The sequence below is a fragment of the Citrus sinensis genome, chromosome 2 (genome assembly GCF_022201045.2).
Source record: "Citrus sinensis cultivar Valencia sweet orange chromosome 2, DVS_A1.0, whole genome shotgun sequence".
NCBI lineage: Eukaryota > Viridiplantae > Streptophyta > Magnoliopsida > Sapindales > Rutaceae > Citrus > Citrus sinensis.
The window spans coordinates 6,184,365-6,206,200 of record NC_068557.1 but is presented as its reverse complement, the minus strand read 5'-3'; the positions used below and the strand labels follow the sequence as shown (position 1 = coordinate 6,206,200).

The 21,836-nt window shown below is 35.0% G+C and overlaps 4 protein-coding genes across 8 annotated transcripts; 1 reads left to right on the top strand and 3 right to left on the bottom strand.

Moving 5' to 3' along the window:
* The first annotated feature begins 590 nt into the window (after window positions 1–590).
* On the top strand, window positions 591–3,293 carry LOC102613133 (uncharacterized). 4 transcript variants are annotated; one of them, XM_006470160.4, is made up of 3 exons: window positions 591–1,001; window positions 1,689–2,803; window positions 2,900–3,293. In XM_006470160.4, the coding sequence occupies exons 1-2, from the start codon at window positions 939–941 to the stop codon at window positions 2,787–2,789; spliced, it is 1,164 nt and encodes a 387-aa protein (XP_006470223.2). In that variant the 5' UTR covers window positions 591–938; the 3' UTR covers window positions 2,790–2,803; window positions 2,900–3,293. The 4 variants fall into 4 exon arrangements, 3 of the variants coding, with proteins under 3 accessions (XP_006470223.2, XP_052291179.1, XP_006470224.2); XR_369722.4 differs by having other exon boundaries at window positions 592–1,001; window positions 1,689–2,899; window positions 3,002–3,293; XM_052435219.1 differs by having other exon boundaries at window positions 592–1,001; window positions 1,689–3,293.
* A 3,629-nt stretch (window positions 3,294–6,922) lies between these two features.
* Window positions 6,923–11,284, bottom strand: LOC102613713 (CRM-domain containing factor CFM9, mitochondrial). The gene is made up of 4 exons (XM_006470162.4): window positions 11,049–11,284; window positions 10,401–10,692; window positions 8,711–9,112; window positions 6,923–8,141 (listed from the first exon to the last, which is right to left on the bottom strand). The coding sequence occupies exons 1-4, from the start codon at window positions 11,174–11,176 to the stop codon at window positions 7,170–7,172; spliced, it is 1,794 nt and encodes a 597-aa protein (XP_006470225.2). The 5' UTR covers window positions 11,177–11,284; the 3' UTR covers window positions 6,923–7,169.
* A 1,269-nt stretch (window positions 11,285–12,553) lies between these two features.
* Window positions 12,554–17,438, bottom strand: LOC102614019 (SUPPRESSOR OF GAMMA RESPONSE 1). 2 transcript variants are annotated; one of them, XM_025095214.2, is made up of 7 exons: window positions 17,270–17,438; window positions 16,160–16,640; window positions 15,111–15,243; window positions 14,769–14,955; window positions 13,871–14,367; window positions 13,122–13,439; window positions 12,554–13,025 (listed from the first exon to the last, which is right to left on the bottom strand). In XM_025095214.2, exons 2-7 carry the CDS (start codon window positions 16,171–16,173, stop codon window positions 12,975–12,977), a joined length of 1,200 nt encoding a protein of 399 aa, XP_024950982.2. In that variant the 5' UTR covers window positions 16,174–16,640; window positions 17,270–17,438; the 3' UTR covers window positions 12,554–12,974. The 2 variants fall into 2 exon arrangements, with proteins under 2 accessions (XP_024950982.2, XP_024950983.2); XM_025095215.2 differs by lacking the exon at window positions 17,270–17,438 and having other exon boundaries at window positions 16,166–16,769.
* Window positions 17,439–17,579: 141 nt separating this feature from the next.
* LOC102614316 (serine/threonine-protein kinase STY13-like) lies at window positions 17,580–21,709 on the bottom strand. Its single transcript, XM_006470164.4, has 6 exons — window positions 21,194–21,709; window positions 20,807–20,939; window positions 20,445–20,640; window positions 19,212–19,336; window positions 18,952–19,110; window positions 17,580–18,215 (listed from the first exon to the last, which is right to left on the bottom strand). The coding sequence occupies exons 1-6, from the start codon at window positions 21,322–21,324 to the stop codon at window positions 17,901–17,903; spliced, it is 1,059 nt and encodes a 352-aa protein (XP_006470227.2). The 5' UTR covers window positions 21,325–21,709; the 3' UTR covers window positions 17,580–17,900.
* Between the last annotated feature and the right edge of the window lie 127 nt (window positions 21,710–21,836).

Sequence of the window (21,836 nt, the reverse complement as noted above, 5' to 3'; positions counted from 1 at the left end):
AAGAGTCCCACACAAAATGTTAACCGTGACAGTTTAAATTAAAATCAATTTGCTTATTCTTTTATGTATTGGAATCTGCATATACATTAAGGTAAAGTTTGAGAATATATATATCCTATACATATATATATTCCTTTTCAATTAATTAATTTAATTAATTAGGTTTTATTGTTTTACTGAGCTAATAAAAACAGTGAAAGGGTTGACCAGGTCAAACATGGGGAGATACGAAACAATTAACTCCGGAAAAAACCATGTACGCTAATTCGATGACACAAGCAAAGTCCAAAACACCCTTTTGAATCTCCCCTCAAAGGGTCAACATGTCAACCCCCTTCTGGTAATATCCAGATAGATTCTGAAAGGATATTTACCATGTTTAAAAATTTTAACGCAATTCTAGTGAAAAAAAAAAATCCAAAAATCCACACGCGAGACGGCTCCCATTTGTATACGATTTGTCTCCGCAAAAATTCCCTAGGTCCACGTGTTACCGATTTCGGCCGTCGGATCTAGCACGACAAAATCAAAGGCGGAGATAAAAAAATAATAAAGTGCGTGACAATCTAAAACAAAAAAACTCAAGCCGTGTAACAGAGAGAGAGGGGAAAAGTTTAATAAGAATTGAAACTTTTGAAGAGATTAAAAAAAAGAAAAAGAAGAAAAATAAGTTCGGGGAAAAAAAAAAAAAAAAACTACCAAACGGCTATAATTAGGAGCAGCGTTGGAAGGGGGGAGAGAGAGAGAGAGAGAGAGTGCATTTTAAGATCGTTGGTGCGAGCGAGGGAAGGGTTTCTTTGCCAGATTTTTGAGAGAGAAAATTTGGTCATTAAGCTTTTGGCGCGGGCTGATGCTGATCTGGGCGATGAACGAAACGATCTCGGAGATTAATTATTGATTTGGATTAATTAATTAACTTTTTTTTTGTTTTTCTAATCATGACTGATGGGTACTATAGTTCTAAGAAGACTGATGATATTTGTGAAGATGTTTGTGGTCAGGTACTTTTTATTTTTTTATCTATTTATTTATTTTTTTTGAAAGTTTTCCTTGTGGGGTCCTTTTGGTTTTGATTTATTGTTTTGTAGATTATGGAAAAAATTGATTTAATCTAATTTAATTTTTATTTTTTTTTGGTGTGGTTCTCTGCTAAATTTTTGTATGAAATTGTGTGAATGAACGAACAGAATTGGAGAGGAAATAAAAATTTGTGTTCTGTGTTTGGTTTCTATTTGATTGAAAAGTCAAGGTTTTTGAGATTTTGAATTTGGAGTTGTAGGTTCTGCATACCCAATTGTTGATAATTTAAGTTTCTAGGTTCAATTGATATTGCATTAGGAATTAATTTGACCATAGAAAAGTTGTCCCCCCCTTTTTTCAGTTTTTCTTTTTGTGGCTAATTTTAAGAAAGGGAATGTAGTATTCTCAGTTTTGATGTAAATGCAATAATTAGCATATATATTGAGCATGTGTATCATTTTGGCTGGTGGAATTGATTTTGTGAAATTCAACTTGCATTAGACTTTTTGACCTTAAACTTTGTTGATTATGCATGATTGTTGTTATATCATTGTTTTCTTTTAACATTTTAATAGCTTTATTGGAAGTTGTGCATGTGTGTGCGCGTTTTTGGCATGAGTTTACATGTGTGTAATCGGGTATGTTATGAAGTTTGTGATTTTTTGCAGCAGGCATCTCGTGTGGGGCTGACAATGTCGAGGCTTCGGTGTATGTTGCGTGGGTTTGATTTGAAGACCTTGTTTTTCGTGTTTGTGTTTATCCCAGTATTCATCTTTGGAATCTATTTGCATGGTCAGAAGATTAGCTATTTCCTCAGACCGTTATGGGAATCTCCTCCAAAGCCCTTCATCAAGATCCCTCATTATTACCATGAGAATGTGACAATGGAAAGACTTTGCAAGCTTCACGGGTGGGGAATTCGGGAGTCCCCCAGACGAGTCTTTGATGCTGTGTTGTTCAGTACTGAAGAAGACATTCTCACAATTCGATGGAAGGAGTTGTATCCTTTCATAACACAGTTTGTACTTCTTGAGTCGAACTCGACATTTACTGGCTTACCCAAGCCATTGTTCTTTGCCAGCAATCGGCATAAATTTAAATTTGTGGAGCCTCGTCTGACTTATGGGATGATTGGGGGAAGATTTAAGAAAGGTGAAAATCCATTTGTTGAGGAGGCATATCAGAGAGTTGCACTGGATCAGCTTCTTAGAATAGCGGGTATAGAAGATGATGACTTGTTGATAATGTCTGATGTTGATGAGATACCTAGTGCCCACACAATTAATCTGTTGAGGTGGTGTGATGACATTCCGTCTATCCTCCATCTTCAGCTGAGGAACTACTTGTACTCGTTTGAGTATTTTGTTGATAATAACAGTTGGAGAGCTTCAGTTCACCAGTATAAGAGGGGTAAGACTAGATATGCTCACTATCGTCAAACTGATCTTCTTTTCTCGGATGCGGGATGGCATTGTAGCTTTTGCTTCCGCCATATAAGGGATTTCATATTCAAGATGAAGGCTTACAGCCACTATGACCGGGTGAGGTTCTCTCATTACTTGAACCCCAAAAGAATTCAGGATGTAATATGCAAAGGAGCTGACCTATTTGACATGCTGCCTGAGGAATACACATTTAAGGAGATCATTGGAAAGATGGGTCCTGTACCTCATTCTTATTCAGCAGTTCATCTTCCTGCATATTTGTTGAACAACTCCGAGAAGTACAAGTATCTCTTGCCTGGCAACTGCAAGAGAGAAGGTGGCTGACGTTATGAGGATAGGTGCTGTGATTGTAAATGTTGTAGATGCTGATTGTGTTCTACACCTGAATGGGCTTTATCGGATAATTGATGGTGATGGTTGTGGTTTTGATACAGGTATACCTTATAGCCAACAAAATCTATGTCATTCTTTACAGAGCGTTGATGGAAACTTGGATTTTGAGCGGGAATTCTGTGTATATTTTTATTTTCTTTTAGGGAGGTATATCAGATCTTGCAAGTGGAGAGAGAGCTTGTTGTGATGATGAAAGCAGCTTTCATGATTTTGGCAAGCTTTTACATATACAACATCTTGTCAATATGGCATAATCCATCCCCAAATGATAAAGTGCAGAACGACATTCCCAGCGGCCTTTTGTACGACGGGAATTTTGCATGCTTAGACTAATTTTAATCATCTAGTCTTCTTACAATTTGTGTTGCCTAAACTTGTCATCCATTTGTACATTCTTCCGAGTCTTAATCAATAGTGTTGATTTATTCTTTCTTACTCAATAGTGTTGATTTATTCTTTCTCCACCCGATTGCAGATACTGTAATTAGCATTATTCAACTTTTTAAAATCGAGTTTTTTAGGTCTCTCTCCCTGTCTTCTTTCTGTCTAAATCCTTAATGATTGAGTGAATATTTGTTTACTTCTATTCTCAGAACAAGGATGGTGCAATTTTTTTTTTTGTAAAAAAAATCAAATTAACAGATTCATGGATTCTCCTCAGAGTGGATCACACAATTTCCTTTTGTTGTATCCAACTTTGATGTTGAGGATTTATAACATTTGCCCACCATCCACCTAATAAGTTTAAAGTATCAAAACGATTGAATTTGTTCTTATCTTCTTTTAAACTGTCCATTGTTGCGTTGTGTTGCCTGGTGCTGCAGCTGCTTCAGTGGGAGTCAATTTTTTGCTGTCACCATCTTTCGTATGAAATTTATCATCAGAGAAGCTGTCGACACGTGCTGCTTGGCCTTTTATTGCTGCAAATCTTGGCCTTGTATTTGTCAAATTTAGTGGTCCTGCTGTCTAAATGAGCAAAATGGAATCCGAGTCATGTTGTATATGCCACAGCTCTTCCAATATTTTTATTTTCATGTTACTGTTCAATTTTCTGAGGTGCCCGTGGAACCAATGGAAGCATTTTTTTTATAAATTTTTTGGCAGCAGTTTTTGACACTAAAAGAAGTGGCATTATAGAATGAATCAAGTTCAAATGTAACCCTCAAGGCAAGCCTACTCAGATTGACAAGTAAGTAGTTGAACGATTTGACATTGTGATTCCAGAATCTAAAGCAGTGTCTAGAAATGCCAACTCAATTTAGCTGGCTGAAACCCTAACTTCATATGCTTCTTGATTCTTTGTCCAGAATTTCTCTCTTCGGAGGGCCAGCTTCACCCAAATTTCTCAATAAGCCCTTCCAAAAGATTTTACCTCCCAATCACTGAAAGAGTATGTGGTGGTAAAAATCTAATAAGCAGATATATATACACCAGGAGCATTTTAGACTTTCTTTCTGCCTAGATGACAAAATTTACCTTAGTATACAACAAAGTATTCAACTTCATTTCTACCCAAACATAAGGTAAATGTAAATGTAAGTTGTTGGTTTTTGCTTAAAAGAGACCTGATATTGACATTATATACTTTTTTATGCATCAATATATATATATATATATATATATATACACAAAAAGATATCTTACTCTTACACATATACGAAAAGATATCTACCTCTATTAAAACTTAGAAACAAATTTCGTGAATATTTTAATGGGTTGCCACTTACCTAGTGACATGATTCTTTAACATTTCTTTAAGTTACACAACATAATTTAGTATATTAATCAAACACTGACATAAGTAAGTATAATTGTATTGTTTTAAAAAGAATCAACTCGACCCAAAAGCTAAACTTTTTAAATAAACCCTCCGAACAACCGACTTTTTTAATATGTTTTGTCACAACATGAATGGCCAAATACACAAACCTATTAATCTTTCTAAGTTGGCTTTATGTTAGTTGAACTTACAGAACCTTTGTATTCTAATTAATATTCTTCGCAACCTACACAGCTACTTTATATTTACTGGAACCTTTTTACCGGCAAAATTACCAAAAAAGTGAGACTAGATAATGCTAATCAATAGCAAAATCGGTGCAATTTATTCCTATTCGCTTGGACTCGGTACTTGTTTTTTTTTTTTTTTTTTTGTTTCTCTTTTTCTTTTCACTTCCTTTCAGCTTCAACAACCTGACCATAAAGGCAAAATTCTGATGAGAGAGTCTCCTGTAAAAGTGCTTATTTTGAACCAATCAACATGATTGTATGCTACACTAGTCTCCTGGCCTTTAAAACAGATTAAAAAAAAATTTTAAAACCATGCGAAGCCATATGTAATACGATTCGTTGAATGTTTAGTTATCAGCCTTCCCAGCGATTAAATTTGCAAGTTATTAATTGGCAAAAGTACATGGCTGGGCGGGGCTGATAGGCGGTTATATGGTTGACAAGTTCGTGCGTGGTCACCGTCTAAAGATTGACAAATTGACTTGGTTTTTTGAGTCCCATGTCTTCTTATTATCCTCTTAATACACACTATGTACTAAATTGACAAATTAAATATTTCTCGAAACATCTTCTTCTCTTCTACGACGCGTGGACCTTTTTCTTAAAACAAAAAATAATAATGACAGGACGATTATTATTATTATTATTTTCATTCTTTTCAGAAAGAATTCGATAGACAATTTTAGAAACCAAAGGACACAAATAGTTAAGCCGCGTGTACAGTTAAATTTATAGAGGTCTGCACAGTATAATTTAAAAATTTACGTGAATTAAAGATGAGGCTTTTACCTTGGGGAAAAGTTATTTACCCCGAATTCTGGTCCTAAATTTATTCCCCAGAAGTTAAAACGCACCGTTTAGTTTGGTAAGAAAAAATGAAAATCAAATGAAATTAAATCAAACAGTGTGTTTTGACTTTCAAAGCCAGAATTTAAAGTAAATAGCAGCATTCTTTACCTTGACATATAGAGAGAGATACATATAGGGTTTGGCAAATTAAGGCATGGGTCGAATTTTTTCAAGCCCGGGACTAAGTGATCGAGAATATGCTTAAGTCTTTTAAAAATCCATACAAATTTAAAAGGGCTTTTCATTTATTTTGAAATAAATTTTTAAGTAAAAAAAATTAAACTAAAGATAATTATCCAGTGTATAATAGAATAATAGTTCATAATAGAATAATATATAAAATATTAGTAAGACAATATAATAAATAGAAAATATTAATATAAAAAAATATTAAGCCCTTATGCAGGTCGAGTTTATACGGGTTTTGTATTTTTTCACTCATATTCAAGCCTAATTAATGCAGACTGGGCTTTAAATCCGCGGATGGGCCTGGGCTGGAACGGCCCAAGCTTTTTTACCGACTCTAGATATATAGCTTATCTACAATGAAAGAGAAGGGGATTTTATCACGAGCTCCATGGGGACTCAAGTGGACATAAAACCACCATTGAGGTTGTAGACTTGTAGCCTAAATTCTCTGTTAAAAACCTTCAACTTTTTGATACATTTCTAAATTTTTCGTCAAACATCCCTCAAGTCGCCATTAAAAATCCTAAATGATAAAAAAATAAAAAATAAAAAAAAGTTGTAACCAACAAATTTTGGATTTTCTAAACTAAGGCTTAGTTCAATATTGCCATCTAGTAGTGTATCTAACCCAAATCACAGGGGTTTACCTAGAGAGTTCCCCCATTCGACAGGAATGCAAGATGGAATGCTACACAGTTAGTGATTTTTAAGCTACAACTCATAAATTATTTGCTAATCACTATAATTTAAAAGTTAAATGATTTTATCTGTAGTTGTTTGATGAAAAACACGTATTACCTTTACTATTTTACTATTTTTTTTTTCCCATATATATTGTTTAAAAGTCACGATGCTGAAAATTTCTATCTCAACTGCTCTCGTGTTACCTGCACTTGAAAGCTGTCTAAGCTAACTGAATTTCAAAATCCTGTGAGAAAAATAAAATCCCATCCAATCAACAAAATATGGTCAGTTGAAATGCAATGAAGAATCATATTTAAAATGCTCTGCAGAAGGAATACTGAAATCTTGATGTTCTTCATTAAGGAGCTTTTTCGTTTGCATTCGAGTTTGAACCTTCAAAAGCATCCTCATTTTACACACAATGCTGAAAGAGGAAAGGGTACAATTCAACTAGCTGAATGAATAACACCTTCGTTAAAGGTCACTTTAGATCATTTTAAAAAAAAATAAAAATTTGATATTCCTTCATCAGCCTGCATGATACAATCGTAAAAGGAACAATAGTCCGCAATCATTGAGCTAATCACTGTCCCAAGCCTCATCTGCCTCTTTCTGTGTCTTGTTCAATCTATTATTCACTTTATTGTGCGCTTCAGAACTATCAGCTTCACTCTCAAATTCATTCATCCCATTCTTCTTATTCCCCACTGTGGCATAAAATTCATCCTCATCATCGCTGCTGCTCATGTAATTATGATTTGCCTCTGCCCTTGATGCTCTTGAATCATGTTCATCCTCGGATTCAGATTTCCACATTGCATTTTCAACATCACTAAACATGTTTTCTGACTCAGAATCTTCATTTGTCATTTTTCGACTAAAATCAGCTTCCACATTTCTCTTCCGACCTTCATACTCTCGAGCTCTTCCAAACTTGTCTTGCTTCCTTCTTTCTACTCTAGATCTGTTGAATTCATCATGAGCTTCATCTGAATCATAAGCATCACTTTGGAGATCACTCCCATTGCGAACATCACTAGAATCATGCTCGTCATCGCTATCAATTATTCTTTTCTTAGCACGATTATCCTTCCAACCTACTGTTCTTCTACTGATGTCATCCATGTCACTGTTTCTAAAGTTTTCAGATCTTCTGAACCTTCCTCCAATTTCCTCTCTATCCCAATACCTAATTCTAGTAAGCTCTTCTTTCTCTGCTTCTTCCTCTTCAGCCCATTCTTTATCTGCTGCATCCTCTATTTCAGCAATGAATTTGTCCAATTCCTCCTGGTCACTATCAACAGGAGGTTCTGACTCTTCTATACGTTTACCGGGTTCCACCACTGACACTTCTCTCTCTCCTCGGAAGACATAAGGGCTTCCTTCCTTCTGGTCAATTGCATTGAAGAATGTTGAAGCAACTCTCTGGATGCTTGCCATGGCAACTGGATCCTCGGGGTTGGTGCCCATTCTTCGGAGCTGCTGCTCTATCTTCTTTATGTTTAACTTCTGAGATTCAAGAGCTTGTTCAAATCTCGCTTTGAACAATGCCTGCAGGTAAAGATGAGAAAATAGAAAATGAATTGTTAAACCTTGATTTGCAGAGTGAGAACCATAAGCTGACATCATAATACATTGTCTAATTAAGATGTATGTTTCTCCATTTTACAAACTGGTGTAACCCTGCCTGCACCATATTTTTATATGTCCATTTCTCCATCCAACGCATGATTTATCGTCATGAATAGTTATAGCATCCAATTGGCTACAGAGCAGATAATTAGAATCAACAGAATAGAAGTGCACATTTGTTCACCAGATGAAGAACTAGGCCCTTAGGTTTGTCATCTTTTAATTGCTTTTGGCCTATTTTGGTGTTTGCCACAGATTGAGAGTAAAGACAGGATTGTGGCTGGGGCTGGGGCTGGGTTCACGAACACATAGCAAATACAGGGTGGAATTTCTTCATAGAGTTCAGTTCAATATCTTGGATCACAAGGACATAGTACTGTAAAATATCATGAAGTACAATATGTTCAGATTAACAAAAAAAGCAAAAGGGAAATAGAGAGAATAAAGATGCGGTTGAGTGCGACAGAGAAACATTGGTATTTACTGACCTTCCTTTTTGTAAGGGTGTTGAAAGGTATCAAATTCTTGGGCTGGCGATAGTTTCTGCCACGAAACATGATAATCGTTTTCACATTATGTATGTTAATCACAATGCCACCACTCAGTCTTGCAATCATGGTTGCCATTTCCTTAATCTTCTCTTTTGGGAAGTTATCACAACAAACTTGCACGGTTTCATGAAACTTCCAATGGAGATGCATATTCTGTACAACTCCTCCAAAGACTCCACGAACACCAACAGGAACATAATTTTTATTTCTGAAGCCAATCTTCTTATATGCTTGAAGCTGCTCAGGTGTAAATAGCTCTGGATCATGCACAGACGGAGGTAACTCCGGTAGCTCATATTTCTTAAGCTTTTGTAGCAGCAAAGCAACTTTCTTTTTAGCCTGCAACAGTTATATACAATAACGTAGTTGCTTAGAGGAGTGTATGTAATCAATAAGATGTTACAAACAGAGAAAATAGGGATCAAAACTTGAATATTGCAGTACATTTAACCGGAAGAATAAAACGTGATTGATCACTGCAAAGGCAAAAGCACATGAATATTAACATTTTAAAAATATTAAAGGCCACTAACTTAATTCGATGATACAAACAGAGGAGAGAACCAAAAGATTGAAAAAATGCAGTGTAACTACAGAAACCTTGGCTCAAGGAAAAAAATATCGATAAAAGTGGAAACAGTGAGACTTACAGCTTCTCCAAATCCATTAAAGATAACCAGAACTTATCACAATAGATGATCATATGAAGAAGTCACAGACTTATGGATGCAAATGGAGTAAAATAAAAATATACATCATATGAGAGTCTCTTTTGCTCTTCTATATTTTCTTCTTTTTCTTCTAAACATAATTTTTCCTAAATCTGATACATTCTCTTGAACATTCAATCTCTAAGGTCTGAAAAAAAAGCATTTTGTGAAATGATCTATATCTCTGATGATGTACAAAAGGAAACTTGGACTACAGGATTTAGTGCCATTATGCTTATAGTCTCTCATGTGACTAATAGACTCTGACATTCATCTTGGATGTTGAAGCTCTACCTCGGATGATGGTCCAATTAACTACTCTGATACAACTCAAGAATATGAGAATTTTTTCCATCAGAAGCTATGGGAATTAAGGGCATCACTCGGTGATCCATATTCAAAGTAACTGAGAGCAGCTAATGCTGGATTGGGGAATCTATGATGGTGGACAGTGTTCATTCGTTTTGACTGATGGTAACATAAGTAAGCCAACAATATTTAGTTAGATACAGAAGTATCTTCAGAAAGTACTTTGTAAGATCTTCCAAAAACAGACATCAGAAGGCCCAGCTTTTGATGTATGATTCACTTCGATAGCCTATCTGCTTCATATAACTGATTATTATTAATTTCTAAGAAAAGATATTTGAATTATCCAACACAGTCAGATACTTTTCTGTTGAATCCATTCATGTAATTAATCTAGAACAGCAGTAACATAAGTGAATAACTGACCGAAGACATGAGCAGCCTTCATTCCTAGTTTACTTAGGCTAAACAGACCAATTTGTATACTACAGCATTCCCAAGTAAAACAATGTAAGCAAAGAACAACTGCGACTATCAAAATTCAAAATTGATAACCTATAGTATGCCATAAGCATACATCATAACTATGTATAATGGTATGAAGATACCCTTTTGAGGTTGTAAATAAGCCTCTCCTCATCAGTCATAAGCTTCTTCTTTATCTTTTTTGCTCTTCGAATCTCTCTCATGGTCTTACCGGACTCTTTTTGCATTCTCCTCTCTACCTTGCTCCGCATGCTCCTCCCTCTTTTAGAAGTCGACATGGCGCGAGACCACCGATTGAAGGGATACTTCAATGGTGCGAATAAGAAACGATTATCATCACAAAAATGAGCAGTTGGTCGAATCATATTGGATGACACTACTTTCGGCCACACGTCCTTCAATAATGTTACGTTCCTGTAATTCAGTCAACACAAGCACACCAAACCCGACAAATTAAAAATGGAAAATTTTCAAAGACTCGCTCTCATTTTCTCATTTTCTGATATGAATTTAATGCATTTGAACAAAATATAAAACAAAAGGGGTCAAATGTAACAAGTTAAGAAGGATGCATTTATCCGAGCATTGAATCAAAGCTAATATATGACCACGAACATAAACAAAGCTGACATTTTGACAGCAGATTGAGGCAAACAAACAACCAAAGCTTTAGCAAAGGAATTTGAAAGAAAGAATCAAAACCCAGAAGTTGATTTTTTATTTAATGATAATTTTGCTTGTGGGTTTAGAGAAAAGAGTATGAAACGTACTTAATAATAGAGCAGGAATTGGATTGGAGGAGACAAGAGAGAGTCTTGAAGCATTGCTTCTGCATATTCCTTGTACCAAACATTTGATCTTCTTGTCTCAAATCGCTGTTACTGTTTCTGTTTTGCATTCATTTCATGGTTCTTTTTTTTTTAAAAAAAAAATTTATCGAAAAAATTTTATCATTCGAGTCACATGAGTTACAAGGGTTTTTCAATTTTCAGGGTTTTGGGTCTTTAGAGATGGTGACGGTTGAATTTACCAGTATGGCTTTAGATTTTTTTGTAATTACCATATTACCCTCATGATTTGCATGTTTTTGAAATTTAGCCCTTGGTAATGGTGCAAACAAAAGTGTGATACATTTTCAAATAATTTTATTTAATTAGACACTCAATAGCTCTTTCAGCAAAAGTACAATCTAAAAAATTGACTAAACCATGCCCATTCCCTACTTTTTTTAAAAATCAAATACAATAAAGGCTTGAAAAGAAATAAATATAATAATTAATATATACTATTTACCCCTAATTATTTTTATAATATTCAATAACCTCCTTTATACCTTAAGTTTATAATATTATCCTTATTTTAAATACACTCTTATTTATATTCATTTCAGATTAAATAAATCACATAAATAAAAATAAAAATAAGTATTAAAAATAAGAAATATATATTTTGATGTGAATAAAAAAATTAATAATAAAATTTTTTCTCTTACTTTTTTATTTTGTAAACACTTTCTTCTAATAAATATTTTATAATATTTTAAAATTAAATGTAAAAAGTACAAGAAAAAATTTTCATTATTTATTTTATAATAATTTTTATTTATAATTCAAGTTTGCTAATAATAATTTTTTTATCATTTTATAATAAGTTTCTTATATATTTTTATAAGAAAATGTTTATAAAATAAAAAAGTACAAGAAAATTATTTTATTATTAATTTTTTTCACATCATAACATATATTTCTTTTTTTTTTTTTCATTCATATGATTTATTTTTTCTATAATAAATATGAATAAGAGTGTACTGGAAAATAATAGTAATATTATAAACTTAAGCTGTCAAAGAGATTATTAGCTATTATAAAAGTAGTCAAAGGGCAAATGCTATATATTAATTATAGTAGGAGAGAAATTAACAATCTTCCAATAAATAATTATAAAAGTTGATTTATCATGTGTAATTACCGAACCATTTCAATATTTAGTCGCTTACTCCTACTAAATTGTAATAGAATTGAAGGGGGCAATACTTACGACACTGTAATACCCACATCTAATAATCTCATAGTCGTGGCATTGACATATTTTCAAGCTTTCAACTCATTGACTGGAGTGTTTAGATATCAAATAAACTTGCTCAATGATCGAAGTTGAAGATCTAAATTAGGAAAAAACAAAATGTTATACGTAAGTAACTTTGTACATGTTGCAAATCTCCACCTAAGCCAAGATAAAATTAGTTTTTACAAGTATTGAGATAGTACAAACAAGCTTGGAAATCAATAAACATTAATTCATGGTTTACTGATGAAGCAACGTAAGTATTCATGGTTTACTGATGAAGCAACGTAAGTACAGAAATCAACCACAGAATTAAAGCACCTTAATGGTAAACAAACATGCAACAAATATGCTGCAATTGAGGCTACAACACAAAACCACTGGTGACATTTCTACTTGATCAAGTACTGTTAACGATCTCTGACACCAGAAAGAGAGGCCGCCTCAGATGCCTTGAAACTTAATGAACCGGAAAGAACAAAGTCCCTGCTTCCCTTGCAGCAATCAAGTTAAACTCATTGCTGCTGAAGAAAATACTTAGAAACAAGACAAACTTCAGCCAAAATCCTGGGACAGAACAAAATTAGGGAGTTTATTGTCTATGCAATGCTTTTGGTTCATGACATAGTTCCTTAGATGCGATCTAACCAACCCAAAATGCTTTCATCGGAAAACTGCAAATCCTGCAAGATACAGAGAGAAGAAATTTTATATTAAATTATATTTCCATGACTGCAAGCCTGTAAGGAAGATCCATTGATGAAAGAAGCTTAGCTTACAGCAAGATGAGAATCTGGTGGGGTATCGAATTCTAGGTTCTCCAGGTCAGCAATTCCACAGGGTGCACTGTCATTCCCTTTCATGTGATGTGCATTGTGGAAAATGTCAGCATATGAGACATTATTGACTCCTGAGAAAACTTTAGAGCTGATATCTTCCTTGCATAATAGTAAAGAATCATATATGCCATCCAAACCAGGGTCTCCAATGTCCTGAGGCTCGGATTCGCCTGCCAAACAAGTTATGTACCCCTGATCATCCTCAAGCTTCACAGCTGGTTGAGGGACATGAGATGCTTCTGCAACATGCAATGGTTCCTAATCCACAAAATTAAACTTCAATAAGTACCAACAGGAAATTAAAATTCAAATCTCAGGTCCAATTATATGGGAACTTAACAATTAGCTAATAATTGAAATAAAAATTGTGACAATTTGTTATGCAAATATCATGTTACCTCATTAAAAATTTTATAAAACTATCCGTCCAAAAACTATCATTGCTTTGTGAATAAAAATGATTTAAGTGTTCAAATTATTTTACAAAATTTCCACCATCAGCAATAGCAAACAAATCTTATTGTTATAATTATTGGTTTATTTTTTAAAAGACTAGTTTTAACTGATATCCTCACCACCCATGTAATCTTTACTACAATTTTACATGCAACAAACATATCTGAATACAAAATGGCAGCCTATAATCAAAATGTGCCAAAAATTCATGTATAGAAAAAATAACTACCTACCTGGGCAGATGACTTGAGTGTATTATCATCAGCAACATCATCGCACACCATGGACTTCCCTGGCCGGGGAGGATTGGGAGGATTTGTTAAGGGGGTCCTTGGACTTGAATCAGGGATCAAATTATCAGGAACTTCAATGATTGGACTATCAACATTCTTTTCAGGCTGCTTTGTCTGTTGATAGAAAACTTTAGATACAACATATTCGTCATCTTTTTCATCTTCATCAGTTCCCAGATGATACTGATGCATCACCCAATTGGACTTATCTGGCTTGGTACCCTTCTTTGTGCTTTTATAAAGAACCATAATTTTCCTACAGCCCTTCTGAATTCCATTTTCTATCACAGGTTTGGTCTTACCAGTTTTGTGCCAGCGAACATGCTCTTCATTTAAACTATGTTCACTCTGGATCTTGCGACGCTTCCTCTGTCCAGTAGCATAGGCATTAGTTGTTCTGTGAAAGAAATGGACACTGCTTCCATCTTTCTTTGCACCTGCAACAAATTCAGGTATAGAGATTAAAACAATAGTTTGATTAACTTGCAATTTCATAAGCATGCATCCTCTTAGTCCAATTTTGTCAAAGCCAAAAAAAGTTCAGTACATTTTTTGCGGTAGCAAGAGTAAAAGAAACATAAATCCAATCAACCCAAATAAAACAGGGAAATTAATTTGTAAGTTCAATCTAGAAAAAACAGGCAATAAAGAGTGAAGAATAGCCAAAAGCAACCAGCATTCCAGCAAGACAGAGCCTCATGAGCATGTGTGAATAAGCAGTCTTCATATCTTTCAATTTAATAATTTACATAATTGTGCAGAAAGAGTAGTCAATAGAAAAGAAACAGCATCTTGCAGCAAAACCAAAAGACAAATATAAGATTGAAAGCTCCCTCACCAGGAAGATTTTCTGGATGGGTATAGCAAATTCCTTGGTCCCCTTCAATTGTGGGAATAAACTCGTCAATAAACATGTGAGGTTTTGAGTTTCCGACACCACATTTCGCTGCCAAATGTTCTAAGAGCTCTACATCAGATGGATCAAACTTAACACCAATAGGCAAGCCAGGCCATTCAGGAGATACCTGTATCGAAGAAGCAGCAGTAGATATAATACTAATAGAGGTAACATGTGAAAAAAGAAATTCTATAATCACAGTCGGCATAAACAGCCAACACATGCAAATCAAAGGAAGATCATAGCACGCCCATTTATGCAAAATGTAAGGTTCCAACATACATCACTGTTATCAATGAAATAATGGCAATTTGGGCACTCCCGATTTGCCCCATAGTCTTTGATTAGTTGAGCAGAAGATCGAGCCGCATTTCTCACTTTCTTTGCAATAGCCCTACTATTAACAAGCCAACTTCTGCAAATATGACACGTCGATAAACTCAAGGTTCAATTATACATCATGTTTAAGGAAATGAAGCAGGAAAAAAAAGTTGCAAATGTAATCAATGAGTAAAAACTAGTGTGAAAGAGCAAGTAGAGAAGGACACACTACATACGTAAATCATTAGAAACCTATTGCACAAATAATCATTAGTGTTGATATGGATGCAATTATAAATGGCATGTTTCCGGTTCCAGAGCGTGCAACATCAATTAGGGCTACATAAAAAATAATAATAACCAGCCAAAGGTTGAAACTTGCGTACTTTATTAGATTATCCAATGTTCAGGAAATTCAATCATTCAAGAGAATCCCAATCAGTGAACTCAAATGATAGAGGACTTAATTTCTTTCTTCCCCAAAATTGGAAAAAAGTGTTCAATAAAATAAGCATGGGACTAAATATTTGCATTAATCGTTCTCTATAGGTGATGCAGAGTTCAACTTCTGATCCTTTAATATCCAACACAAGCCCTAATAGCTCTGACTGTTCATACTGGGAAGCTCCATTTTTGTTCTCATAAAATTGAACAGTACATCCGGGAAATCCTCAATAAGACATTCTGAGCAAAAATCAGACTCCAAACAGCCTTTTCTCCAAGAGCCCTCCACATTTTCAAACAAATAAAGACACCAATTCTTTCTTTTTCTTTTAAATTTAAAAACCCAGAATTTTTTTTTAAAGAAAAATAAAAGTTGGCATGGGTTTATCAAGTAAACACCAGAAATAAAATCCAAACCATTCCGCTAACCATCCAACATCTAGCATTTACATTTCCATATGCAATATAAGTTACAAAAATGCAATCTTTCAATCAAACCCATAATTGAAATTTAAAAAAAAATAAGAAAAAATAAATCTAATAACAAGTTTATTAACAGTTAAAACCTTGACCTCGACATTTCAATGAGCAGAACTTTACGGGTAGAGGAAGAGCTACAGTCCTACAGCTTTAGAGTTTATTAACAAGCTACTTAAAGCTTTCTCTTTTCTCCACCCTATTAAGTCAAGTGATGTGTCGAGGAAATTAATAGAGTGTGAGCGAGAGAGCGGGAAAACTTAGCTTTGGATCCGTTATGATAGGCTCGCCCTCCGAACCTGAGGCTCGGGTCAAGCATTTCAGACGAACGATGTTTAGAACTCGGTTTAATGTGGGTCCCGAGAGTTGACTGAACCTAAACCCGAGGCTTTCGTTCGGACACGAGGCTAGTTCTTGTCGCGAGAATGCCAAACACTTGGCAACTTCGAAAACCGAGTCAGTGGCATTATCGTAAAAAGGCGGGGTATTGGGATGGAGATGTAGGGACTGCTGCTTTCTTGCTCTCCAAGCTCTTTGTGGAAACAGAAGCAAACGACTCTTTTATTGTCTCTGTTCAAGTAAATTTGACATTGAAATTAATGTTCATTTGTGGGCAAGTGGGACTTTGTCAAATTGATTTGACCCAACCGGATCAACATAATCATTGCAACTTTGCAAGCCCACTTTTTCCGCTTTGAAACGAAAAATGTTAAACAGGAATGGTAAGATCACAGCTCTGAGTCAATAGAATAAAGATATCAGTACATGTAACAGAAGCCATATTTGTGTTTTAAAATAAATATATAAATAAATAAATAAAAGAACCCCTTGCAATTAATCTGCAGCACTGATATGAATATTACAATTAAATTTTTTTTTAGAACTATCTTAAAATATTGATATTTGCACTCTATTTAGACTACCCTAATAGCCCAAATTTCTACTCTTGCTATATATGATCATATTTCATTATCTTCATGTTTCCTTTGTTTTGGAATCCTTGTCGGAGAAGATTCCCTCCCTTTGCTTTGTATTTGGGATTTATTGATTAGACCCATGTCACCATTATCTTTTTTTTTCTTATTTTTTGAAATCACACACGCCACCATTTACTTTCCCACAAATTGGTTAATTTTAGACCCAGGCACAACAGGGAGTCCCCTCACTCGACCCTACTAGGGGCTGGCTGATTATCTTACCTTTCTGTATGCAAGTGTTTATGTTACAATAACGTTGATTGAATTATGCCATCTGGAGAAGAAACTGGAAGTGATCAAGAAGAGTAAGAAGAGATGCAGTCATGCAGATTCGAATCCTCTCTGGATTGTTTTATAGGACAGGTGTCGCCTTCTGATAGTTACCTCCAATAATCTTAGTCAGCTCCTAGTCAACTGCCATGTCATATAGTCAATCTATGTAAACCCCTCCTAGCCGTTTGCCCATTTGTCAGATGACTTGGTACCGCTGCTTTGCACTGGTGAAATTGCTCGTATTTTGCAACTCAAGTCATTTGGTATAATCAAATTCGGAATAATAACGAGAAAAGTTTCGTGTAAACAGGAGGAGAAGCCTTTGGATGACCTTATTTTACAATGATAACACATCACAGCAACCCCAACTCCGAAGGTCCTGAAGGCACATCATTTTTTTTTTCCTTTTTGGGCAAAAGAGAATGCAAGGATAACGTAGACATGAGAATCTACACAGCTTCCTACTGTACCAGAACTAACAGATTTAAATAAATTGACCTTTTTTTTTTCTTTTTCTTCTTGGTTTTTGGGTAATCAACATGTTATCTGTAACATTTAAGGCTATAGTTTATTGACCTTCCTAGTAACATTGCTTAAAGCAGAAGAAGAAGCCTCCCGGCTGGTCTTCCATTCTGGTGTTTGGGTTTCTTTCCGAGTCATCTCTTGGAGGCATTAAAGAGCTTGTTCCAGGAGACTCCGGCGGTAGTACTGCATTCTCAGAAGAAAACATCCGAGGAAGGATGACGGGCTCTGGCGCAGAAATCGTAGAGATGTAGTGCAATAGCATCTGGATAATTTGGCTGAAGTTAGGCCGCTGATTTGGGTCCTCTTTCCAACATGATGTCACAATCAAAGCCAAATCTTCTGGCAGATTCTCGGCACTGGGTCTCATATTCTGAAACAACAAAGTAAAATTCACATAAAATCCACAACATAATTCCAAAAATATGCTGGAAGTATCACCAGGATTTAATTTTAATACTGAAGACCAAGAAATTATCAGTCGTATAATGCCATATTGAATTACAGGATGGGAGACCCATACGAAATGTCCTTATCATCAAACCAACTGACTATCAGAAAAGAAATAAAGATAGGAAAAGCCAAGTACAAACATGGGCCTACTTAGATGGATTTCCTATGTTACAATGCTTCCATGTGCAAGGAAAATGAAATACAACTCTCATGGAAAATCTTCAGTGATAACTTTCATTTATTTCATCATCTTTGAGTAGCTAGATTTGAAGCCCTTCCTCAGGGCCACAAGTCTCTCTTGACGTAGTTACCCCTCTCAACATGTGGGGTTCTGTTAAGAGAAGGTCAGGCTCTACCAGGTAGTCACCTTATGGCTCAATATTTTTTTCATAATGTTCCCATTACATGAGTCTGTTTGGACAAGTTCTGCCTGTTCAACATGTAGTGTCTCCGAAGTCTATCTTACTGTTTGTGTGTGAGGTGTTGCCCTCTCCATTAGTAGCAAGGAGCCAAGGACAGGGTTGTTTGCAGGTGTTCTTAAATTAAGCATGCATTTGGAACATGTAAAAAAGAGTGCCTTTCTCATGGCATGCAGAGGAAAACGCCCGTGAGAAGAATTTAGCAGTAAACATATTATAAAGGGAACATATAATCACCTTAAAAGCAGCTGCATATGCTGCTTGTAAATTTGACATGCCTTCAAATGGCAACCTATTATGGATAAGCTCCCACAACACAATTCCAAAGCTGTAAGCATCCACTTTATGAGTGTAATGCTTTTTCTCCCCACGCCTTAACGTGACTGTGCTATAAAGCTGTCATCAAAGGTGAATAACCGGTATTTTAATATCATATGGAACATCTACCTCAAAAAAATTAAAATTAAAATAAATTGAAATATAATACAGCAAAATACCTCGGGAGCCATCCAACGATATGTGCCCGTCTCAGCAGTCATCATCTCCGTCAATGACTCTTCTCTAGCTAAACCAAAATCCGCAAGTTTTACTGTTTTGTGGTCTGCGGTCAAGATCAAGTTCTCTGGAAGTCCAAGAGTTAAAAGATTATCAGAAATCATTTTAAATGAATCGCCATCCACTACATGGCAGAAACTTTTCCACTAAGGTCAAATTCATTATCAAACTGTTTATTAAGCACCTACTAGAGATTAGAGTATTCAAGAGATGAGGTTTAGAACCATCCCAGGAAGGTAAATCTAGGAACATCAAAGTATTACTATGATGATTTAAAAATCAAACCTACCTGGCAACTACTGAAATCTATCGTGATGCTTAAGACGATAATTACAGGCTAATTTCTGAAGCTACATAGATATTTACACTTTCATATATCATAGGAATGTCACAAACAGATCAGCCAGCTACCTAAAGAACCAGCATAACTACTTCTTATGGTAAATTTTGATTTGAAGTATGTGCTACACAATATCATGTTAATTGTTTCTTAGGAGCAGCAGAAAAGAAATACAGGAGCAACCACATCGAGAATATGGAAGTTTTAGAAATTATTGAGTAAATAGGCAAAGTAATCCATTCAACCCACTGATTTTGACCATGTAACTTCAGATCATCAGCTTTAGAGCAATATTACAATAATTTCAGACTTGGAGTTCAAGTTGAATGCTTCTCAAGGGGTATGTAACATTAAGACAGCAATGACAGTGGGAAACACAAGCAATAACGTACTATATTGGAGAAAAGTGGGAATTAGCAAGTTGTAGTCCTTCAAAACACAAACTTGTAGAACCTCTAACAATCATATGCACAGCACAGAAAATTTGAAAAAAAAAAATGAAAAGAAAAGAAAAAGATGTAGATAACACTATAACGCATCATTTATTAGATTCATACAAACACTTGAAATAAAGATATGCACAACTGACAGAACAGAGATGTAGACAAGCTACAGATGATCAAATATTACAATTTCTATTTTCTTTAAAAAAAAATTTTTTTTTGAAGTTTTTTATTTCTTGTATAAGAGACCATATTATAAACAATAAAAACTACAAAATTCACAAACTTAGTAGCAGTCCATCAAACTGAGGTTGCACCGTCAAGCAACCCCCTTGGAAACACTAATTATTAAAGCTTGATAAGCTTAGCCTAGCCATTAACAAAAATCATACCAGGTTTTAAGTCACGGTGAATGATTCCATGAGAATGTAAGCACTCCATTGCACGAGCAATATCAAGGGCAAAACCAATTGCCACATGTATGTCCAAGCACCTAGGCCGCATATTCAGCAAATATTTTCGCAACGTACCACCCAATAAGAGCTCCGTCACAATAACCATGACGGGCTCCTTGCAGGCACCAATAAACTGGAAACAAAAAATGACTCCCTAGTTAGATGTTACTCAAATACTTGAATTATTTTTCATGTGAAATTTAGTCACTAACAACATTGAAGCCAAATATCAATTACAAACAAAGTATGCAATGAATTTCAGCTAAGAAGCAACTGCATTTGGATGCTAATGAAACAACCTTCACTAAATTTCTATGCCGTACTCTGGACATCATAGCAACCTCTCTTGCAAACCGTGCTTCTCTCTTTGCAATTTCTTCAGGGGTTTCCCCTCTATTGACAATTTTAATAGCAACATTTTGATTCTTATATCTGAAAACACCAAAAAGAATTCATAAATCACAGCATCAGATAGTTAACTGTAGCAATAATTAATAAATGTACTCTAGCAATCAAAGCCTCAACATTATGAAAAGTGCTGCAATTAGAAATCTTAAAGCCTCAAATTTTAAATCAGCTGCAACAATTGTACTTCAAAAATCGAAATTGAAATTTACTCTAGCAATCAAAGAAGCTAATAACAAGTGACAAAAAAACTGATTAGCTGAGGCTCAATTAAAACTTACTTTCCCTCATAAACTTTAGCATGAGCTCCTTCTCCAATCTTTGGACCAACAAAAAGAAGCTTTGGATCAACAAGCCACTTGGAGTCTAAACTAAACTCTCCGGCTGAAAAGAACCCATTTGCAGATCCCATATTTATTTTATTTTCAACTCATCAAAATACAAGAAACAAAATTCACCAAATCATCTCACTCATCTAAACAAAAACGAAAAATACATGACTGAAAAAGGCCACCCCACATTCAGTAACAGATCCAAAGTAATTAACAAACGACGTTTTTAAAGAATTTAACCAACTGGGAAATTAAAACTCAGCAAGATAGTCAAGAAACAGAGTGATGGTGGATTTGTAGGAGATTTGAATGGATGAATTAAATTAAAGGCAACGCGTTTATTGTTGCAGCTTGCAGACAACTGTTGGTTTTTCTTTTTTCCCTTATTTTATTTCCCCTTGATCTGTGCATTTATAGAAAGACCGAGCAGGAAGCGAGTCCCTGTCAGATAACAGTGTCGTTTGGTTTGAATAAGATTTTAACAAATTAAAATATTCAGACAGAAACAGAGAGAAGTGTGCATTTTACACTTTTACTGTACTGGTAATGAAAGAGATTTCAGATGAGATAATTAAATAATGATAGAAATTTC

What these genes read in the sequence shown, in the direction of transcription:
- LOC102613133 (XM_006470160.4), top strand. Translation starts at nt 939, where the DNA reads ATGACTGATGGGTACTATAGTTCTAAGAAGACTGATGATATTTGTGAA. An exon ending in GTGAAGATGTTTGTGGTCAG is followed by an intron (nt 1,002 to 1,688) that starts GTACTTTTTATT and finishes GATTTTTTGCAG; the next exon opens with CAGGCATCTCGTGTGGGGCT.
- LOC102613713 (XM_006470162.4), bottom strand. Translation starts at nt 11,176, where the DNA reads ATGCAAAACAGAAACAGTAACAGCGATTTGAGACAAGAAGATCAAATG. An exon ending in AATTCCTGCTCTATTATTAA is followed by an intron (nt 10,693 to 11,048) that starts GTACGTTTCATA and finishes ACTGAATTACAG; the next exon opens with GAACGTAACATTATTGAAGG. An exon ending in TTATTTACAACCTCAAAAGG is followed by an intron (nt 9,113 to 10,400) that starts GTATCTTCATAC and finishes TAACTGTTGCAG; the next exon opens with GCTAAAAAGAAAGTTGCTTT.
- LOC102614019 (XM_025095214.2), bottom strand. An exon ending in CACTCAAGTCATCTGCCCAG is followed by an intron (nt 13,440 to 13,870) that starts GTAGGTAGTTAT and finishes TTTGTGGATTAG; the next exon opens with GAACCATTGCATGTTGCAGA. An exon ending in CACCAGATTCTCATCTTGCT is followed by an intron (nt 13,026 to 13,121) that starts GTAAGCTAAGCT and finishes TGTATCTTGCAG; the next exon opens with GATTTGCAGTTTTCCGATGA.
- LOC102614316 (XM_006470164.4), bottom strand. Translation starts at nt 21,324, where the DNA reads ATGGGATCTGCAAATGGGTTCTTTTCAGCCGGAGAGTTTAGTTTAGAC. An exon ending in GCTAAAGTTTATGAGGGAAA is followed by an intron (nt 20,940 to 21,193) that starts GTAAGTTTTAAT and finishes TGGTGTTTTCAG; the next exon opens with ATATAAGAATCAAAATGTTG. An exon ending in CATATGCAGCTGCTTTTAAG is followed by an intron (nt 18,216 to 18,951) that starts GTGATTATATGT and finishes TTGTTGTTTCAG; the next exon opens with AATATGAGACCCAGTGCCGA.